This window comes from Lates calcarifer, linkage group LG20 (assembly GCF_001640805.2).
Source record: "Lates calcarifer isolate ASB-BC8 linkage group LG20, TLL_Latcal_v3, whole genome shotgun sequence".
Taxonomy (NCBI): Eukaryota; Metazoa; Chordata; class Actinopteri; family Centropomidae; genus Lates; species Lates calcarifer.
Window position 1 is genome coordinate 118,424 of NC_066852.1, and position 16,492 is coordinate 134,915.

General features: G+C 42.1%; 2 protein-coding genes and 3 non-coding genes across 7 annotated transcripts; all 5 read right to left on the reverse strand.

Annotated features, from left to right (window-relative positions):
• Nucleotides 1–1,233: 1,233 nt before the first annotated feature.
• On the reverse strand, nucleotides 1,234–6,627 carry LOC108896048 (uncharacterized). Of its 2 annotated transcripts, none has more exons than XM_051078753.1 (3): nucleotides 6,456–6,627; nucleotides 5,194–5,234; nucleotides 1,234–5,108 (listed from the first exon to the last, which is right to left on the reverse strand). In XM_051078753.1, the coding sequence occupies exon 3, from the start codon at nucleotides 5,035–5,037 to the stop codon at nucleotides 2,338–2,340; it is 2,700 nt and encodes an 899-aa protein (XP_050934710.1). In that variant the 5' UTR covers nucleotides 5,038–5,108; nucleotides 5,194–5,234; nucleotides 6,456–6,627; the 3' UTR covers nucleotides 1,234–2,337. The 2 variants fall into 2 exon arrangements, with proteins under 2 accessions (XP_050934710.1, XP_018550585.1); XM_018695069.2 differs by having other exon boundaries at nucleotides 5,194–5,278.
• A 52-nt stretch (nucleotides 6,628–6,679) lies between these two features.
• On the reverse strand, nucleotides 6,680–6,752 carry trnav-aac (transfer RNA valine (anticodon AAC)). The gene has a single exon. It is a non-coding gene; the product is annotated as a tRNA-Val (tRNA).
• A 259-nt stretch (nucleotides 6,753–7,011) lies between these two features.
• trnav-aac (transfer RNA valine (anticodon AAC)) lies at nucleotides 7,012–7,084 on the reverse strand. Its single transcript has one exon. It is a non-coding gene; the product is annotated as a tRNA-Val (tRNA).
• Nucleotides 7,085–7,261: 177 nt separating this feature from the next.
• On the reverse strand, nucleotides 7,262–7,334 carry trnav-cac (transfer RNA valine (anticodon CAC)). The gene has a single exon. It is a non-coding gene; the product is annotated as a tRNA-Val (tRNA).
• A 503-nt stretch (nucleotides 7,335–7,837) lies between these two features.
• On the reverse strand, nucleotides 7,838–16,456 carry LOC108896036 (NLR family CARD domain-containing protein 3-like). Of its 2 annotated transcripts, XM_018695052.2 has the most exons (11): nucleotides 16,355–16,456; nucleotides 15,574–15,795; nucleotides 15,344–15,460; nucleotides 14,857–14,961; nucleotides 13,901–13,979; nucleotides 13,510–13,738; nucleotides 10,360–12,154; nucleotides 9,584–9,757; nucleotides 9,030–9,203; nucleotides 8,770–8,816; nucleotides 7,838–8,656 (listed from the first exon to the last, which is right to left on the reverse strand). In XM_018695052.2, the coding sequence occupies exons 2-11, from the start codon at nucleotides 15,744–15,746 to the stop codon at nucleotides 8,088–8,090; spliced, it is 3,462 nt and encodes a 1,153-aa protein (XP_018550568.1). In that variant the 5' UTR covers nucleotides 15,747–15,795; nucleotides 16,355–16,456; the 3' UTR covers nucleotides 7,838–8,087. The 2 variants fall into 2 exon arrangements, with proteins under 2 accessions (XP_018550568.1, XP_018550569.1); XM_018695053.2 differs by lacking the exons at nucleotides 15,574–15,795; nucleotides 16,355–16,456 and adding an exon at nucleotides 15,090–15,185.
• Between the last annotated feature and the right edge of the window lie 36 nt (nucleotides 16,457–16,492).

Here is a 16,492-nt window from a genome sequence, read left to right on the forward strand (position 1 = left end):
CCTGGACTCTAACGCCATCTAGTGGTGTCTATCAGTTACTGCAGTTTCATGTCTGTTCCTCAATTACAGGTTTTCTGTTTCTTCAGCACAGTTGACAAATAAAAATCAGGACTTTTTTAAAACACCTTTGCCTTTGTGACCCAGATGAATTACACTTCTTTCTCTGATAGTATTTCAGTTTTATGATACTTTATAATTCAATATTTCAGAGAGAAACAGTGAACATTTATTTGACTTAAACTGTCCCAGCTGCAGGAGACAAATGAGCTGTGACAGAGCATGATGGGAAGAAAATTAAAAGCCTTATTAAAAATGTAATAATCTATTTAAAATTTAACATCTTTGTCTGTTTAATACAGACGAATGAAATGTAATTATCAATCAGCTCATTTAATGATCATTTAATTATTTTTCATGTGCTGAATTAAATTAAAAAGCTAATTGACTTCAGCAGCTTATAACTGTTCAAACCTACAGTATACAATTACTTCATGTAATTAATTATAACAAGCCACTGGAAAACTGCAGCCTAGACTTAAAGTGGTGGAAAGTAACTAAGTACATTTACTCATAGATAGGTGTAGTTCTGGAGTAAATGTATTTTACTTGATCATTTCCAGTTTTATATTACTCCATACTTCTACCCCGCTGCATTACAGAGAAAAATGTTGTACAATTCATATTTCTGACAGCTTAGGTAACTAGTTACTTTTCAGAGTAAAATATTACATAAAACACACTACAGTTTAACCTGTGCCTCAACCCTTTTATAACTTCAGGAAGCTGAGAATATTACTTATGTACTTTTACTACTGATACTCTACAGGAGACTGCAAATACTTCTGTACTTTTCCTGCTGATACTTTTACAAGAGGAACTTCAGAGTACTTGTCTACTTCTACTGTTACTTTACCGACATGAAGCTGAGAATACCTGAAAAATGTTTTTTCCTGCTTAGTGTGACATCACCCTCACATTGACCAATAGGATGACAGTTCTCTAAGGATTACATCGCCACCTGTTGGTTTGGCTCTTGACAGCTTGTTTACAATTTCTTGACAAAAATGCTGCAAGAATTTATGACTCTGTCACGATTTTACAACAAACAATAAAGTTTAGAAGCAAAAACAAATACTGAGATAAATGTAGTGAAGTAAATTGTACAATATTCCTTCTGGATCACATCAGATTCTGAATGGGTGAAAAAATAAATCTGAATAAGACGTTTGGTATAGGTTAATGGTGCTTTATTTTGCAGTTTCCCTGCTGCAAAACAAGAAAAGTCAAAACATTAAAAAAAACATAATGAATGGAGTGAAGGAATTAAAAAAGAAACTTATACATCCAAAGTGGAGAAATACTTTTTCATCCACATGTACATTTGGTTTCAGCACAAATGGCTGGTTATGCAGCTTATGTTTAAAAAGAACATCAACAGACCAAAGATACTGAGCTGCTTCTGGTCCACATCTGTGGATGAAGATATAGAACTACAACACTGTCCTCTTTTAACTTCTTTGATGTGTGCCTTAATCTTTCGAATGTAGACGAGTCATTCAAGGCACCGAGGCAGAAAAAAATAAAACGGTTGACACTCGATGTGTTTGGTCAGTCAATGGGACTTTAGAAACTTTGGTTCACTGATTGCATTGTTTGACCACTCATACCTGGACTAATAACTAATGATTGTTAACATTAACTTTACTGACTCGCTGTTGATCTGTGTGGAAAACTTAATCATACAAATGTAGCGCGAGCAACACAGTAAAGATGAAATACTGATGAAGACCTGTTTTTAGTGTTACACCTTGCAATGAATCCAACCTTCAGGGGAGCATAAACTGTTTTAGAACTGCTTTTTTGTGCTGAAACAAATAACTGAGTGGTCGATCAACAAACAATTTCACATTTACGCTATTTTTCAAGCAAAGATTCCAAACAAAGTCTAGTTCCAGATTCTTGAACGTGAGGATTTGTTGTCTTTTGTTGCAATTATTTTTAGGTTTTAGACTGCTGGTTGGAAAAAACACCTGATTATGGTGATAAAGCCGATGTGAAAATCTTGCATTTTTAAAAATAATTTCATGGCATTTCATAGACGATTCATCAATTTAGAGCTGCGGCTAACAATTTTTATCCTTATAGATTAATCTGGCCATTGTTTTTCCAAATAAGCAAGCAATCATTAGCCTATCAAATATCAAAAAATGTCCTAAAATATCTTGTTTTAAGAGGCTGAAAAAGAAAAAACCTCTGCTTGAAAAATGATCATCAAAACAGTTGCAACCCTCCATCAACTGATTGAGAAGATAAACCCTAATCTGAGCAGTGGTGACTCTATTCTACTTCTACCACAATGTCAACAGGCTTCAGCTTTCTGACAAACACAATGTCATCACTATCATTAATGTCTGATTCGCTAAAGCTATCATCTGGCTCCTCTTTGCAGATGATCTGTGAGGACTCTGAGACTTCCATTGGCAACTCAAACACCCTGTTCAAATACTCTGCCTTTCTGCCATTTTTTCCCACCATGGCTATCACCTGAGAGGCGATACACCAGGCGAACTCCACCTTCCGGTGATTCTGAGAGCTCAGGTCGAAGTTGTACTCCAGAATCTCGTACAGAGCGGGAACATAACGACTGCAGTTTCGTTCTACATAGTCGTGCATCTCGAGGAGGACTCCCCTCGTCAGGACTCGCAAATCCAGTTTTGTTTTGGCTTTTGATTTCGAGCTGACATCAAGGTCCAGTCCTATTTCTTTGCAGATGTGATAGTTGTTGACCTTTTTCATCTGTCGGACATTTCTGCTCCTTTCTGTTCCCGGTTTTACGTCTTTTGAATCCAGATCCCGTGGACCATTTCTGGTTGGTCGTTGTGGACTGAGCTGTGAGTGGCCATTCAGCAGGACAACAGTGTTCAACCACTTATGTATCCTTGGTGACATAGTTTGGTTTTTCATTAAGCTTTTCTGTGTCGCGTACCACCTGCGGATCACCTTCGCAGCCTTGCTCGCACCACTGTGCAGATCAACATCGAAATTGTGCTCGAGGATGTCATTAACTGTCTTACGGGTGTCTCCACACAGCTCCCTGACAAAGCTGAATATCTCGACCACAGCTCCAGTGGTCAGGACAGTCAGATCAAGCTTCTGGCTCGCCGGTTGTTCTTCAGTCGACCAAAGATTGAGTCCTATCTTTTTACAGAACGGGTAAAGGTGAGGCCCCACGTCTATCTGCTTGCTTGTAGCTGGTATTGATGAATCCCTGTTTGTCTCCTGCTTTGTTTCAAGCTCCTGTTCCGTTTTAAAATTGCTGGACACATCAACCATGTGGTAAACTTCTGGGAACTGGAAGGGACTGTTGAGAACCTCTGTTTTCTCTCTGTCAGGGTGGTTCTGAAGAATCCTTTCTTTTGTCATGAAGTAATATATGAAATTACGTTGACGCATGTCATCCTTGAGGTCAAGGTTGAAGTTGTTATCCATAATGTCAAATAAGAAACGCCCTACACTCTTCGACATTGCACCTGCAAATTTAACTATCTCTAACAAAACCCAGTTGGTGAGTAGTTCTAGATCCAAGTTCTGTTTGTTGCCTGAACCAACATTAAAGTCTAAGCCTATTAATCTGCAGTGGGCGAACATGTCGTTAACTCTGCTTGAGTTCAGGATTTGTTTTGAGCGAGCGGCACGCCTCAACCACAGCCTCTGTTCCAGTGCATTTACATTTATGTTCTCATTTTTGTTTTCGGAAAACAGATCTGAGACTGCATTTTCCTTTCGATGACCGTTATTTAAACAAGAACTGACACCATTAGTCTGAGGTAGCACTGGAGAGACAAAAACTTCCTCATCTTCTTGCTTTACATCCACAGCTAACTTTGTTTCTACAGCTGTTCCTGACAAACAGCTTTCAAGCTTAATTCTTTCTGGTGCGACATCAGCGCCTGCCTGCATTTCTGTCTCAAAATCAATCGGACACGTGTATGACAAGTCGCTGCTTGGACAAACTTCCTGGCCCTCGCCGTCTCTGTGCCTCAGCGTTTCCCTCCTCTTACTGGCTATTGTTAGTCTTTCCAGTTCTTGATAATCTGAATCCATGCTTTTTCTCTTTCTGTGCTTCTGTTCCTGTTTGTTGATGATCTGGACTTTAAAAGGCTCCTTTCGAAAAGAGTCTCTGTCCTCAGCTGTTAGGCAGGCATATTTTCTCTCAATCAGCTTGTTATATTGCATGCGGAACACCAATCTATTCAACTCCTGACCAAAATTGTGCTTGACCAACTCGCTGACTATCTGAGTGTGTGTTCCACAGAGCACTCTGGAAAAATCAAGAAGCTCCAACATCACACCGCTGGTCAGCAGATTTGGGTCTAGTTTCTGTTTTGGTGTTTCATCTGGTCGAACTGCCAGAGTCACCCCAAGGTTTCTACAGAATGGGTAAACATCACCTGCTCGTTTTAATCGGACTCCATTTTTGATATTTACAGTGAACACACTGCTTGTAGCCCCGCTGCTCTCGCTTGTCTCCTGTTCTGAAGTCTGGCTCTTCTTGCTGCCGTTGGTGAGGACTGAGCTATCTGCGATTTTGTTCCTCTTAGGGTAGTACCGTTCAGGCGCCTCTGAACCTGTCAGCGCCGTTATAACACTTAGATCTGGTAACGGAAATGCTTCTTTCCATCTACGGGGTTTCACCTTGATTTGTTCTTTCAGCTGCTTTATTTTATTGTGGACACGTGTCGCGTATTCATAGTACTGCATGTCATCGTCCATGTCCACGCCAAGGTCAAAGTTGAAGTCTAGCATTTCAAACAGGAAATACTTCTCGGACTTGGTCACCGTTTTGGCAAAGTCACAAAGCTCTAGCATCACAGCATTCGTCAACAGACTCTGATCTAACATTTCCTTCCTTTCCAACGCCGCGTTAAACTCCAAACCGATTTCAACCGACTCTGGGAAGGGGACTGCAACTTTCTGATACCTAATTCCGTGGTGGATCCGGCGCTGCCAAATGTAGTAGTCACTGATGTTGTCCATGGTGACATCCAAACCCCGGAAACAGACAGGAAGTTGTTGAGAGAGTCCTGGCAGTCAAGATTCAGTTGACTCTGCAGAATAAAACAAAAAACATGTCAATAGGTGGAGTGTCCTGAGATGAAAGATGAATCAGACTGAATCGGAGTTCGTACTCACTTTGTGTTCAGTTATCTCAGGAGCTGGATTCAGTCGACTTCCTTGCAGAGAAAACACAGATATCATCTATTACAGCAATCATCACCTGCGAGTAAAGACACAACATAAAGTTTTAATTAGCAACAGAACAGCAGAGTATGTAATATTTCAGATTTCTGATTATTGTGATGAAAATATCACAGTAAATGGTAATCCAAGAGAGGCAGCCAGAGAGATCTTACTGTGATACTTATGTTTGCCAAGGAAGATTGATGATTCACATTAAAAATGTGTCATTTTGGAGCTGAATATTTGGCTCCATTAAGCTGATGATTTAAGAAGATTTTATTTTACTTAAAGTTGAAAATCAAAACTCAAAACATTAAACTGTATCATAAAGAATAACAGAATAAGAGGTAATGTAGTACACAACATTCTCCACTAGAGGTCAGTCCAATACAGTTAATGTTATCAAAGAAGGAGTGAGCAGCCTGTGAGAGCTCATATATAAGAAGATCGAGAGTAGATAAAAGAAATGTAAGATGAGTGATGAAAATGTTTCAGTTACAGCCTCCATTAACAGTTTGTTTTGATTGAGTTTTTCTTGAACCATGCTTGTAGATTAAACAGATTTGAAGCTGGTATTCTGTAACAGCAGCTCCAGGGGAACAGTCTTTTGTACATTTATGTTCTTCTTTATTTCAACAGAAACATAAATAATACTGAAATTCGGGCTTAAAAGAGAAGTCACTTTGGAAATTATCTTACAACAACGTTAACCACTGACTAATCATCTAAACTATTAAACACATAAAAGTGCTGGTGCTACCAAATATAAATAACGTTTCACACTGAGCACCTTTAATTTATGTGTCTTCAGTTACGTCTTCCTGAAGCTATATCACATCATATTGTTTAACTTAAATTAAAACCTTTAAACGCTAATAAGTTGATATTTCCTTTTTACCGATGGGACATGAACGCAGCATTAGTTTGAGTCACCCACCAAAATGGCAGCTACGTGCAAACACAACTTTTGTTCAAACTCTAAAACACTCCTCCTGTGCTGAAACTGAAGGTGCGGGATTGTGCGTGAATCAGCTCGACAGTCCGTGATAACGTTCACCGCCACAAACAAACATCGTGACAACACGAAACAAAGGAATCGGCGTTAGCGTCAACATTAGCCTCTCACAGAGAAGCTAACGGTGGTTAGCATAGCGGGCGGACAGAAGCGTTAACGAGGCTAAAATCAGCGCGGGGGAGAAAACACGAGCTCTTACCAAGAACCGGATCTCAGTCCGGACTCCCCGGTGGATGAAAGACGCTGGTTCCGTCTGTGTTCATGCGGTGTTTGAGGACTCTGCTCCTCCGGAGACGCTGCAGCTGCAACACGCCGCCGAGCAGCAACATACATGTAAACTCCCCCTCTGCGTGCCGCGTTCAGGGATGCATCGGAAATCCCGTTTTCATTGGCTACCTTTATTTTCCTGGGAAACCTAAATAATGTTTCCGCCCGGTTTCGAACCGGGGACCTTTCGCGTGTTAGGCGAACGTGATAACCACTACACTACGGAAACTGTTGTAGGCCTGATGTGTTCAGGGACACCCTGACACTTCTTTCATACATTAGGTCCTCTGTTGTCTGTACGTTTTAAAAGTTAAACAATGACCGTAAACGCCTCCCGTCGTGCCGCGTTCAGGGACGCACAGCTTTCACACTGTCTTGCACACCTGATCTGCCTCAATAGGACGAGTGTAAAATGAACATGAATATTATATTGGTTGATTTAACGTTTCTGTGAGAAGGCCTAATAACGGAAAACTAAATGTAAACAATGTTTCCGCCCGGTTTCGAACCGGGGACCTTTCGCGTGTTAGGCGAACGTGATAACCACTACACTACGGAAACTGACACTTGTGTGTGGTGTTCAGGGATATACTGTAAGAAGGGATACGAAAAAGACGAATAAACAGCAGAGTATGTTTTTGTTTTTTTTTTGGGGGGGGGGGGGGGGGATTGTTTGTTTGTAGTATTTGTCAATAAATACATTCGTCTCGATGTTATGTGGAGAAAAATATGCAATAATGTTTCCGCCCGGTTTCGAACCGGGGACCTTTCGCGTGTGAGGCGAACGTGATAACCACTACACTACGGAAACTGCTATGGACGAGATGCATTCAGGAACCTCCTGTAAATTCACTGTAAATTCCATTTGTTGATATTATGCTTGTGGTTCAGACTTTGCAGTGAGTTCTCAGCTTCTTAGTACTGACTTTTAAAACTCATGGAGCCGAAGCTCAAACTCTTCAGAGCACAAGAACTTTCTAACTACTTGAACCACTGAAAGGCAGTTTTACAAGTTTCCCTCAGAGATTTAGAGTTTTCACTTTTGTTGTTGGACTAAAAACTTCCTCTGGACATTGTCCTTCAAAATGAAGTCTCTGTCTGAGGACTGAACCAACAAGCTTCAAACTTCTAGCAAGTCTTCGACACCGTAAACCTCATTTTCAGTCTTTCTTCTGGACATAAACCTTCAACACCGAGTCTCAGAACCATTTTCATCGACTGTCTTTTCTCAGACCTTTCAAACAAACCGTGGCAGCATTTTAGGTTGAACCAAATCAACTCAGTCGTCCAAAGAATCAGAGAAAGACAGAACACTGACATTCACAGTGAGGCTTTTATTGTGCAAAGACAAAATAACAATGGTCAGAATCTTGAAAAAAAAAAAACTAAACAGGCAGCAACATTTTTATGCTGTAATAACTGTAACCTTCATTTTTAAAGGACTGGAAGAAGAAGAGGTTTTATAAATAATAAATACTGATTTAAACCATTAATCTGAAAGAGACAGACATGAACAGACTGAACAACCTGTTCAACAGAGAATCTCTGACAGGAGGAGACTCTGCTACACTAAACACAGAGATGCTGAAGAACCAGGCCACGAGAATCCGAACCCAGGATACAGAGGTTCAGTGAATGTGGTGTTGAAGGTGTAGAAGTGAATCAATGAGTCAGAGGAGACTCTGTAGAAGGACAGAGAGCCAGCAGGACAGTCCACATATACTCCTACTCTACCAGAAGCGAAAGAAGAGGAGGAGGAGGACGATGAGGAGGAGGAGGAGGAGGAAGGAGAGACAGATGTTCCTTTCTTATTGTGCCAGACAGAGTAACCACCATCAGAGCAGTACAGACTCCACGACTGATCGCTCTTTCCTAACCTGCAGACATCTTTGTCTCCTTTCCTTCCAATTCCTCCATAACTCACTGCTATATAAACCCTTCCTCTCCACTCGACCTCCCAGTAACAGCGACCAGTCAGACCAGTTCTACACAGCAGCTGATGCCAGTGGTCAAATCTGTCTGGATGATCAGGATATGGCTGAACCTCCTCCACATACGTCACCTTCCTGTTGTTGTCAGACAGTTTTATCTCTGTGTTTATTGTGTTTATGTCGAATGTGAGTTGACAGGAATCTGATGGAGAGAAGAAGACACAACACAGCTGCAGTTATTGATCGATCATCTGATCATTGATTGACAGTTTGAAGCTGCTTTGTTTTCATCAATCAAATGAAAAACACACTTACACTTCCTCAGACCTGGTGTCAACCATCGGACTCCACCAGGCTCCACCCTGAAAGGAGGTTCAAGCAGCATAAATTATTAACAACAATCTTTGGAGACTTCCTACACAAATATCTCATTTTATGTTCAACCAATGTTTATGTTGTGAGTGAAGAAAAAGGCTTTCTACATGTGTGATTGTTTATGTTACACTCATATTCTCCATTGACCAAAGAGACAGGGGATGACTGAATGACATGAATGAGAAAAGGCCTCTCCATACCTGAGAGTGTCCAGTCTCCAGTCTGGATCCTTCAGTCCAGCAGACAGCAGCTTCACTCCTGAGTCTCCTGGATGATTGTAGCTCAGGTCCAGCTCTCTCAGATGGGAGGGGTTGGAGCTCAGAGCTGAGACCAGAGAAGAACAGCCTTCCTCTGTGATCAGACAGCCTGACAGACTGAACACACAACAAAAAACAATGGCTGATGTTGTGTATATACAAGAAGAAACTGTCTTCAGAAAAACATACAATAAAGAATCCACAGTCAGGCTGGTAGCTAACATGCATGTTAAATGTCAAAATGAAGCTGTCACTTTTGCTGGGGATACAGCCCCTGTAGACCTAAGAAACCCAGCCTGCTCAGTGTCATTTTGTCATTGTGTTTCTCTCTTCCTTTTTTCTTTGGTAGGTGTTGGATGTTTGACTATATATTGCTATGCATGAAGAAAGAGAGTAAAATGTCCTTTGAAAAAACATATGACCAGACACAAACTCTATGTTCCACGTAAATCTGATTTTTTGATGGTCTTCAGATAAACAGATTGATGAATCCTGACCTGAGAGTTTCCAGTGCACAGTGTGAACTCTCCAGTCCAGCTAACAGTAGCTTCAGTCCTGAATCCTGCAGGTCATTGTTACTCACGTCCAGATCTCTAAGACTACAGGACTCTGAGCTGAGAACTGAGGACAGAGCATACCAGCTTCTCTCTGAGAGGTTACAGCCACTCAGTCTGAAGAAAAAAGACAAAAACAGATAGCAGTTTCTTTATAAAACTGACATACTGACACAAAAAAGCACATCAGAGAGATATTTGACCAGTTCATTGGATCATTACATCCCTAGTTAACATTGTTCATTTGATTCGCTATGCATCTTCATCTTCATCATTGCTTTTATCCCATGCTACTGGGCAGTAGTAAATACATTTTTCTTTTTTTTGGATCTAGTTCTTCTTCAATACAGAAGAGACACAGTTAACTACACACATTTCCTCTCCAGAGGTGGGGCCCTTCAACGAGTGCAGCTTGGCTACTTGTTGCAAGTTACTTTAATAATGTTAGAAAGAGAATTTTGGTAATGGCTACCGCATGTTGTTAATCCACACACAAGCGTGGTTAAGTTGCCTAGTCCCAGAGAATTTACCCTACCTCAGACCCTCCATATTAGCCTGTTAGCCTAGCTACCTGACATGCTAACAGCTGCAACAGATTTCTGTAGATAGAATACGAGGATTAATCTGTGCAGTGAAGAGAGAAGTGTAATAATAATTTTTAAAATCCTGAATAGAACTGCAACATAATGATGAACAAATCCAACAATCTATGTACTTACAGAACTTTCTTGGATGTTTTGACCACTGGCAGCAGCCTCAGAAGAGCCTCCTCTGAAGCAGAGTATTTCTTCAGGTCAAACACGTCCAGATCATTTTCTGATGACAGTAAGATGAAGACCAGAGCAGACAACTGAGCAGGAGACAGTTTATCTGTGGAGAGACTTCCTGAACTCAGGTACTGCTGGATCTCCTCCACTAGAGAACGATCATTCAGTTCATTCAGACAGTGGAACAGGTTGATGCTTTTCTCTGCAGAGGGAGTCTCTTCAATCTTCTTCTTGATGTACTGGACTGTTTCCTGATTGGTCCCTGAACCACTTCCTGTCTGTGTCAGCAGACCTCGTAGGAGAGTCTGATTGGTCTGCACTGAAAGACCCAGGAGGAAGCGGAGGAACAGGTCCAGGTGTCCATTTGGACTCTGTAAGGCCTTGTCCACAGCTCTCTGGTGGAAATGTGTCTCTGCAGATTCATCTATTCTTGTTTCAGACTTCTGGGAGGTTGGTTGTTCTTCTGACAGCAGATTGACTCCAGACTTGATGAAGGTCAGACAGACATGAAGAGCAGCCAGAAACTCCTGAACACTCAGATGGACGAAGCAGAACACCTTGTCCTGGTACAGTCCTCTCTCCTCTTTAAAGATCTGTGTGAACACTCCTGAGTACACTGAGGCTGCTCTGATATCGATGCCACACTCTGTCAGGTCTGATTCATAGAAGATCAGGTTTCCTTTCTGCAGCTGATCAAAAGCCAGTTTTCCCAGAGACTCAATCATCTTCCTGCTCTCTGGACTCCAGTGTGGATCTGTCCCAGATCCTCCATCATACTTGATGTTCTTCAGTTTGGTCTGAACCACCAGGAAGTGGATGTACATGTCAGTCAGGGTCTTGGGCAGCTCTCCTCCCTCTCTGGTTTTCAACACATCCTCCAGAACTGTAGCAGTGATCCAGCAGAAGACTGGGATGTGGCACATGATGTGGAGGCTTCGTGAGGTCTTGATGTGGAAGATGATCCTGCTGGCCTTATCTCTGAACCTCTTCCTGAAGTACTCCTCCTTCTGTGGGTCAGTGAACCCTCTGACCTCTGTCACCATGTCAACACACTCAGGAGGGATCTGATTGGCTGCTGCAGGTCGTGTGGTTATCCAGAGGCGAGCAGAGGGAAGCAGTTTCCCCCTGATGAGGTTTGTCAGCAGCACGTCCACTGAGGTGGACTCTGTAACATCAGTCAGGATCTCAGTGTTGTGGAAGTCCAGAGGAAGTCGACACTCATCCAGACCGTCAAAGATGAACACAACCTGGAACTCTTCAAACCTGCAGATTCCTGCTTCTTTGGTTTCAGTAAAGAAGTGATGAACAAGTTCCACCAAGCTCAACTTTTTCTCTTTCAGCACATTCAGCTCTCTGAAAGTGAATGGAAATGTGAAGTGTATGTCCTGGTTGGCTTTGTCTTCAGCCCAGTCCAGAGTGAACTTCTGTGTTAAGACTGTTTTCCCAATGCCAGCCACTCCCTTTGTCATCACTGTTCTGATTGGTTCATCTCTTCCAGGTGAGGCTTTAAAGATGTCTTCTTGTCTGATGGTTGTTTCTGGTCTGTCTGGTTTCCTGGATGCTGTTTCAATCTGTCTGACCTCATGTTCATCATTGACCTCTCCAGTCCCTCCCTCTGTGATGTAGAGCTCTGTGTAGATCTGATTCAGAAGGGTTGGGTTTCCTGCTTTAGAGATCCCCTCAAACACACACTGGAACTTCTCCTTCAGCTTAGCTTTGAGTCGAGGCCGACACATAACAGGGGATCCTGAAAGAACACAAAAACACATTAGTCCAAAGCTAGTTTTAGATGAATGATGTGTCCTTGCTCTATACAACCACTGCAACAACACAATGTCCAGTAACAAGGCTGACAGTAAAGGTGATAGTACATACTTCATAATTAGTCCTCACATTGTTAGTAGAGGCTGCATTTCCTTGGTTACATTGGCATAAAACTAGCAGCTAAGTACCATGTAACACTTCCAACTTATATTAGTTGGCATAAGGGTAGGTAGCGCACTGATGAGCATGGCAGAGATATAACTGAAACGCTGCTCAGTTGCCCAGTCTGTTATAGACACCAATTTGTTATAATAATAATATCTCATAACAATGGTGTGATTTCTGAAAGTATGATAGCCAAAAATCTGGGTGTCACATTTGATCCTGCTCTTTCCTTCAATCATTAAAGACATCACCAACACTGCCTTATTTCACTTAAACAATATTGCGAGGTTTCTGTCTTTTCTTTCCATGGCAGATGCTGAAATTCTAATTCATCTAATTCACGCTTTTGTTTCCTCTAGACTAAAAGTCTACAAATGGTTCAGAATGCTGCAGCGAGAATGCTAACTAAGTCCAGGAAGCTTGACCATATTACTCAGATTTTAGCTTCCCTTCATTAACTCTCTATTCATGTTAGATCAGACTTTAAAGTAATGACCTATGAAATTCTAAATGGGCCACCCCCCTCATACCTGTCTGATCTTCTTAAACCAGAGATCCTGGTTTGCTCCATTAAGACATGGCAATGTTGTACACATTTTAAATTTCTCCTACCTTTTGGAATTAGTATGATATACAGCAAATATTAAAACTAAACCATATCTTTGAACAGGAACTGGTTTTTGAAAAGAATAAAGTCTGAATATGGGCTGCCTCCCGAGCTGTAGAGTCTGATCTGTGATGGCATGCCTCCTGCTGCTTCCATGATCCTGCTCAACACCTGCTGTCGTTACATTTAAAATGTATCAATCTTACTGCTAGACTTATTGCTATTACTGTTGCTACTATTATAACTGTCATTATTAATTCTACATCTATCATTACTATTATTAATGTTACTTACATCTCTATATGGAATCTCTGCTATGTTCTATTTCCCTTATTCTTCAGCAGTTGTGGTGACTGCTCCGGTAAATCTCTCTCTGGTTGTCATTTTTGTAGTTGGTGGTTTGTCTCCCATCAACTGGACCTCAGTTGTCTGTGACAGATGCCCTAAGTGACAGTGTTAATCCCCCCTACAGAATGCATATATGAACATATTTCCCTCCATGTGTTGAGACGTCAGTAAACGTCTCATTTCTCCATCATGTTAAATCTTTAGAGAAATCCTCTTACTGCTCTGCAGACAGTCAGCCAGCTCCTCCTGCTTCATTCTCCTCAGGAAGTTCAGTGTGATCTTCAGAAACTCCTCTCTGCTGCTCCTCCTCTGCTCTTCATCCTCACCATCCAACACCTCCTCATCCTCCCTCTGACTCTCTAAGCATTCTGGGTAATCTGGACTCAGGAGCTTCTGCATCTTCTTCAGCTCGTTCTTCACAAAAGTGACGATGTTCTTCTCCAGCAGCTGGAACAGAAAACTATCTGAATGACTCCATCAAACTAAAATCATGGAGCCAAACATCAGATCCATGTTGGACACACTGACAATCCACTGGTCTAAAAAGTGCAGCATGGAGATTATTGTCAACACAACAGATGTAAAAGTAGTTGTTGTCCATGTACAGACCATAAATATGGAGTCCAGGTGTGTTTGATGCTGCTGGGCAGACTGACCACTGGGAACCTCTGAGCTCTCCTGGTCCACTCTGTGGAGGAATCATGAAGAATTAGCTCACATTATGTCTGTCCACACAGAGACAGACACAAGCTAAAGGTCCATCAAGTCATATTTGGATGTGAAGAGTGAATCAGACGACTCCCTGTAGTGGTAAAGGTTTACTAGTCCTGCTGATCCCACTGAGAATCAACAGCTCAGTCTGCAGCTGTTTGTAGCTTTCAGCTCAGTGTTTGGCTTCACCACTCACTTTGGTTTAGTCCCAACAGCTCTCACCAAACCTCCATATAGCTCTCCCTCCCTCACTCAACACTGCTGAAGTGCCCTGAAGCAAGGCACCTACAACCTCCAGCTGCTCCAGTGGAGCTGCTCAGTGTCTGCTTGTATCAGACTGGTTGTACTGGGCAGCTCCCAGTATGAACAATGACAATGAAGCAGTAAAGTTTCACTGAGTAAAGTTGAAACATGAATCAGGAGCATTGTAAGGGATCAGTTTACTCCATCAGAGGTGTTTGTCAGATGGTGGAACAGCGCCTGAAACACCCACCTCCCTCAGTGATTGGTCAGCTGTGTGGAGGTCAGAAAGTAGGCGGGGTTTCAACTTCTCTCTCAGCTCTTTTTTCATTCTTCACACAAACTGTTTCTGTCTCTTTTCATGTCAACGACTGAGGTGGACACTATGAATGTCTTCCAGGAGAGACTGTCTGAACATGGGAGGAGTTATCTCCATATTTAAACCACATCACGTCTCCCCCCTCTCTATGACGGCCGGAGTTTTACCTCCACCTTCCAGTGTGGACGTTCACAACAGATAGAAACACTTTGATTTCAGACGTGGTCCAACAACACGTCGTACAAACTAGTTCTTTTCTAGAATAACCTGAGTCTTACTGTCAGTTACAGCTTACATCTGATCAGCTGATGGACGTCGCCCTTTAAAGTTAAAAACAGCATCCTTCGATAGGTCACTCTTCATGGACAAACAGCTGGGTTCAGGTTCTTCCAGTTTCCTCCTGAAAAACACAGGATATAATCTGAACTGCTATGAACTATGAACTGTGGACACAAAACAACAAGAGAAAACTTAACCATTAGAAATTATTTGTGAGCATGTAGCCTCTCAGCAGTGAGGTACACTCACACTGTGGTTCGACTGATCTGACTCCAGTATAAATACAGACTGCAGATGTTTAATAAATGTACAGATGTTTGTCAAACAGTGGTGATGGTGGTAAATCTGCATATATAGACAAATACAACTCCAAGGTTAAAGACTGCACAGCTTTCAGATATGAGAATATAAATGTCTGTGAAGAAGAACAATGATGTAAATAAACACATTTAATAAAGTTCTCTGGATTAACAGCTGTTTAAACAGTAGTATTAACAGCTGACCTCTTTGTAGAGGACTGTTGTCCTTTAAAATCAGTGAACCACTCCTTCGAGTCGTCACTCTTTAAAGACAGACAGCTGGGTTCAGGAGAGTCTGGTCTCTGCTGCTGGATCCTGAAACTAAAACAGAACTGATGAATCTGCATGTTGGATAAAAACTGATGGAAAATATGTTCAAACACAAAAACTAACTTTTACTGTGAAATGTCTTTCTGTCAGTTTGAAATTCTCACCTTCCATCAACAGACTTTCTAAAATGCAGAGGAGGTTCAATGGATTGGTTGCTCCTCATGGACACACAGCTGGATCCAGGTCCAGGTCCAGGTCCAGGAGAGTGTGTTGAGTGCTGCTGCACAGTGGTTTTAGAGGGAGGGACTCCCTCCTCTCTGTCCTCACTCTGATTCATGCTGCTCCATTCACATCCACATCAGCTCACACACACTTTCTGCCTTCACCTGGAGAGGAAACACAAATCATTCATCTGCTCATCATTTCATCAGCAGTGTGATCAGCTGCTCTACTTCTACCATCACTCCACTAGATGGCGACAAAGTGTTTCATGCAGAATGACTCATCATGTTATTTTTCAGCTTTGTCAAATATTGACACTCAGATATTTCCCTGTGAAGAACAGTGAAGTAAACAGACTGCCACACTGAGTCCACATCAGTCCTGTAGAGTCCATCTAATCACACAGAAAGTCAGAGCTGTTCTCCAGCGGCTGTCCGGCCGAGCTCACACCGACTTTAGTGGCTCAGACAGCGGGAGAGCAGCGGCTCCTCTCCGCCTCCTCCACAGGCTGATTGAGGCGGGAAAAGCTGCCTTCAGTCATCAGTAAGTGGAGCTACACAGTAATAACGACTCAGTGTTCAACTACTGACATCAACTGACTCTGCTTCTACTCTGATTCCACCGCTTCAACTCCACATAAACACACAGCGATGTCGGTCCTCCTTCACACTGACCGCTCTCACTCACTGTTCACGAGTAAAACATGAAAAACAGCTACATCACCTTCAGATGGAGAAAATGATCTGCGACACGATGATCGGTAAAAGAGAAACTAAACTGTAGAGGCTCAGATACTGTGTGTGTGTGTGTGTGTGTTCACAGAGGAAACTGAAGGAGGAGTTAACATTTTAACTTTACTCC

Excerpts from the sequence above, each read along its gene's own strand:
- LOC108896036 (XM_018695052.2), bottom strand. The coding sequence starts at position 15,746 with ATGAATCAGAGTGAGGACAGAGAGGAGGGAGTCCCTCCCTCTAAAACC. Across the intron at positions 9,758-10,359 it reads AAAACATCCAAGAAAGTTCT|ACTGAGTGGCTGTAACCTCT; the intron begins GTAAGTACATAG and ends TTTTTTCTTCAG. Across the intron at positions 8,817-9,029 it reads TGGAGACTGGACACTCTCAG|GGTGGAGCCTGGTGGAGTCC; the intron begins GTATGGAGAGGC and ends ACCTCCTTTCAG.
- LOC108896048 (XM_051078753.1), bottom strand. The coding sequence starts at position 5,037 with ATGGACAACATCAGTGACTACTACATTTGGCAGCGCCGGATCCACCAC.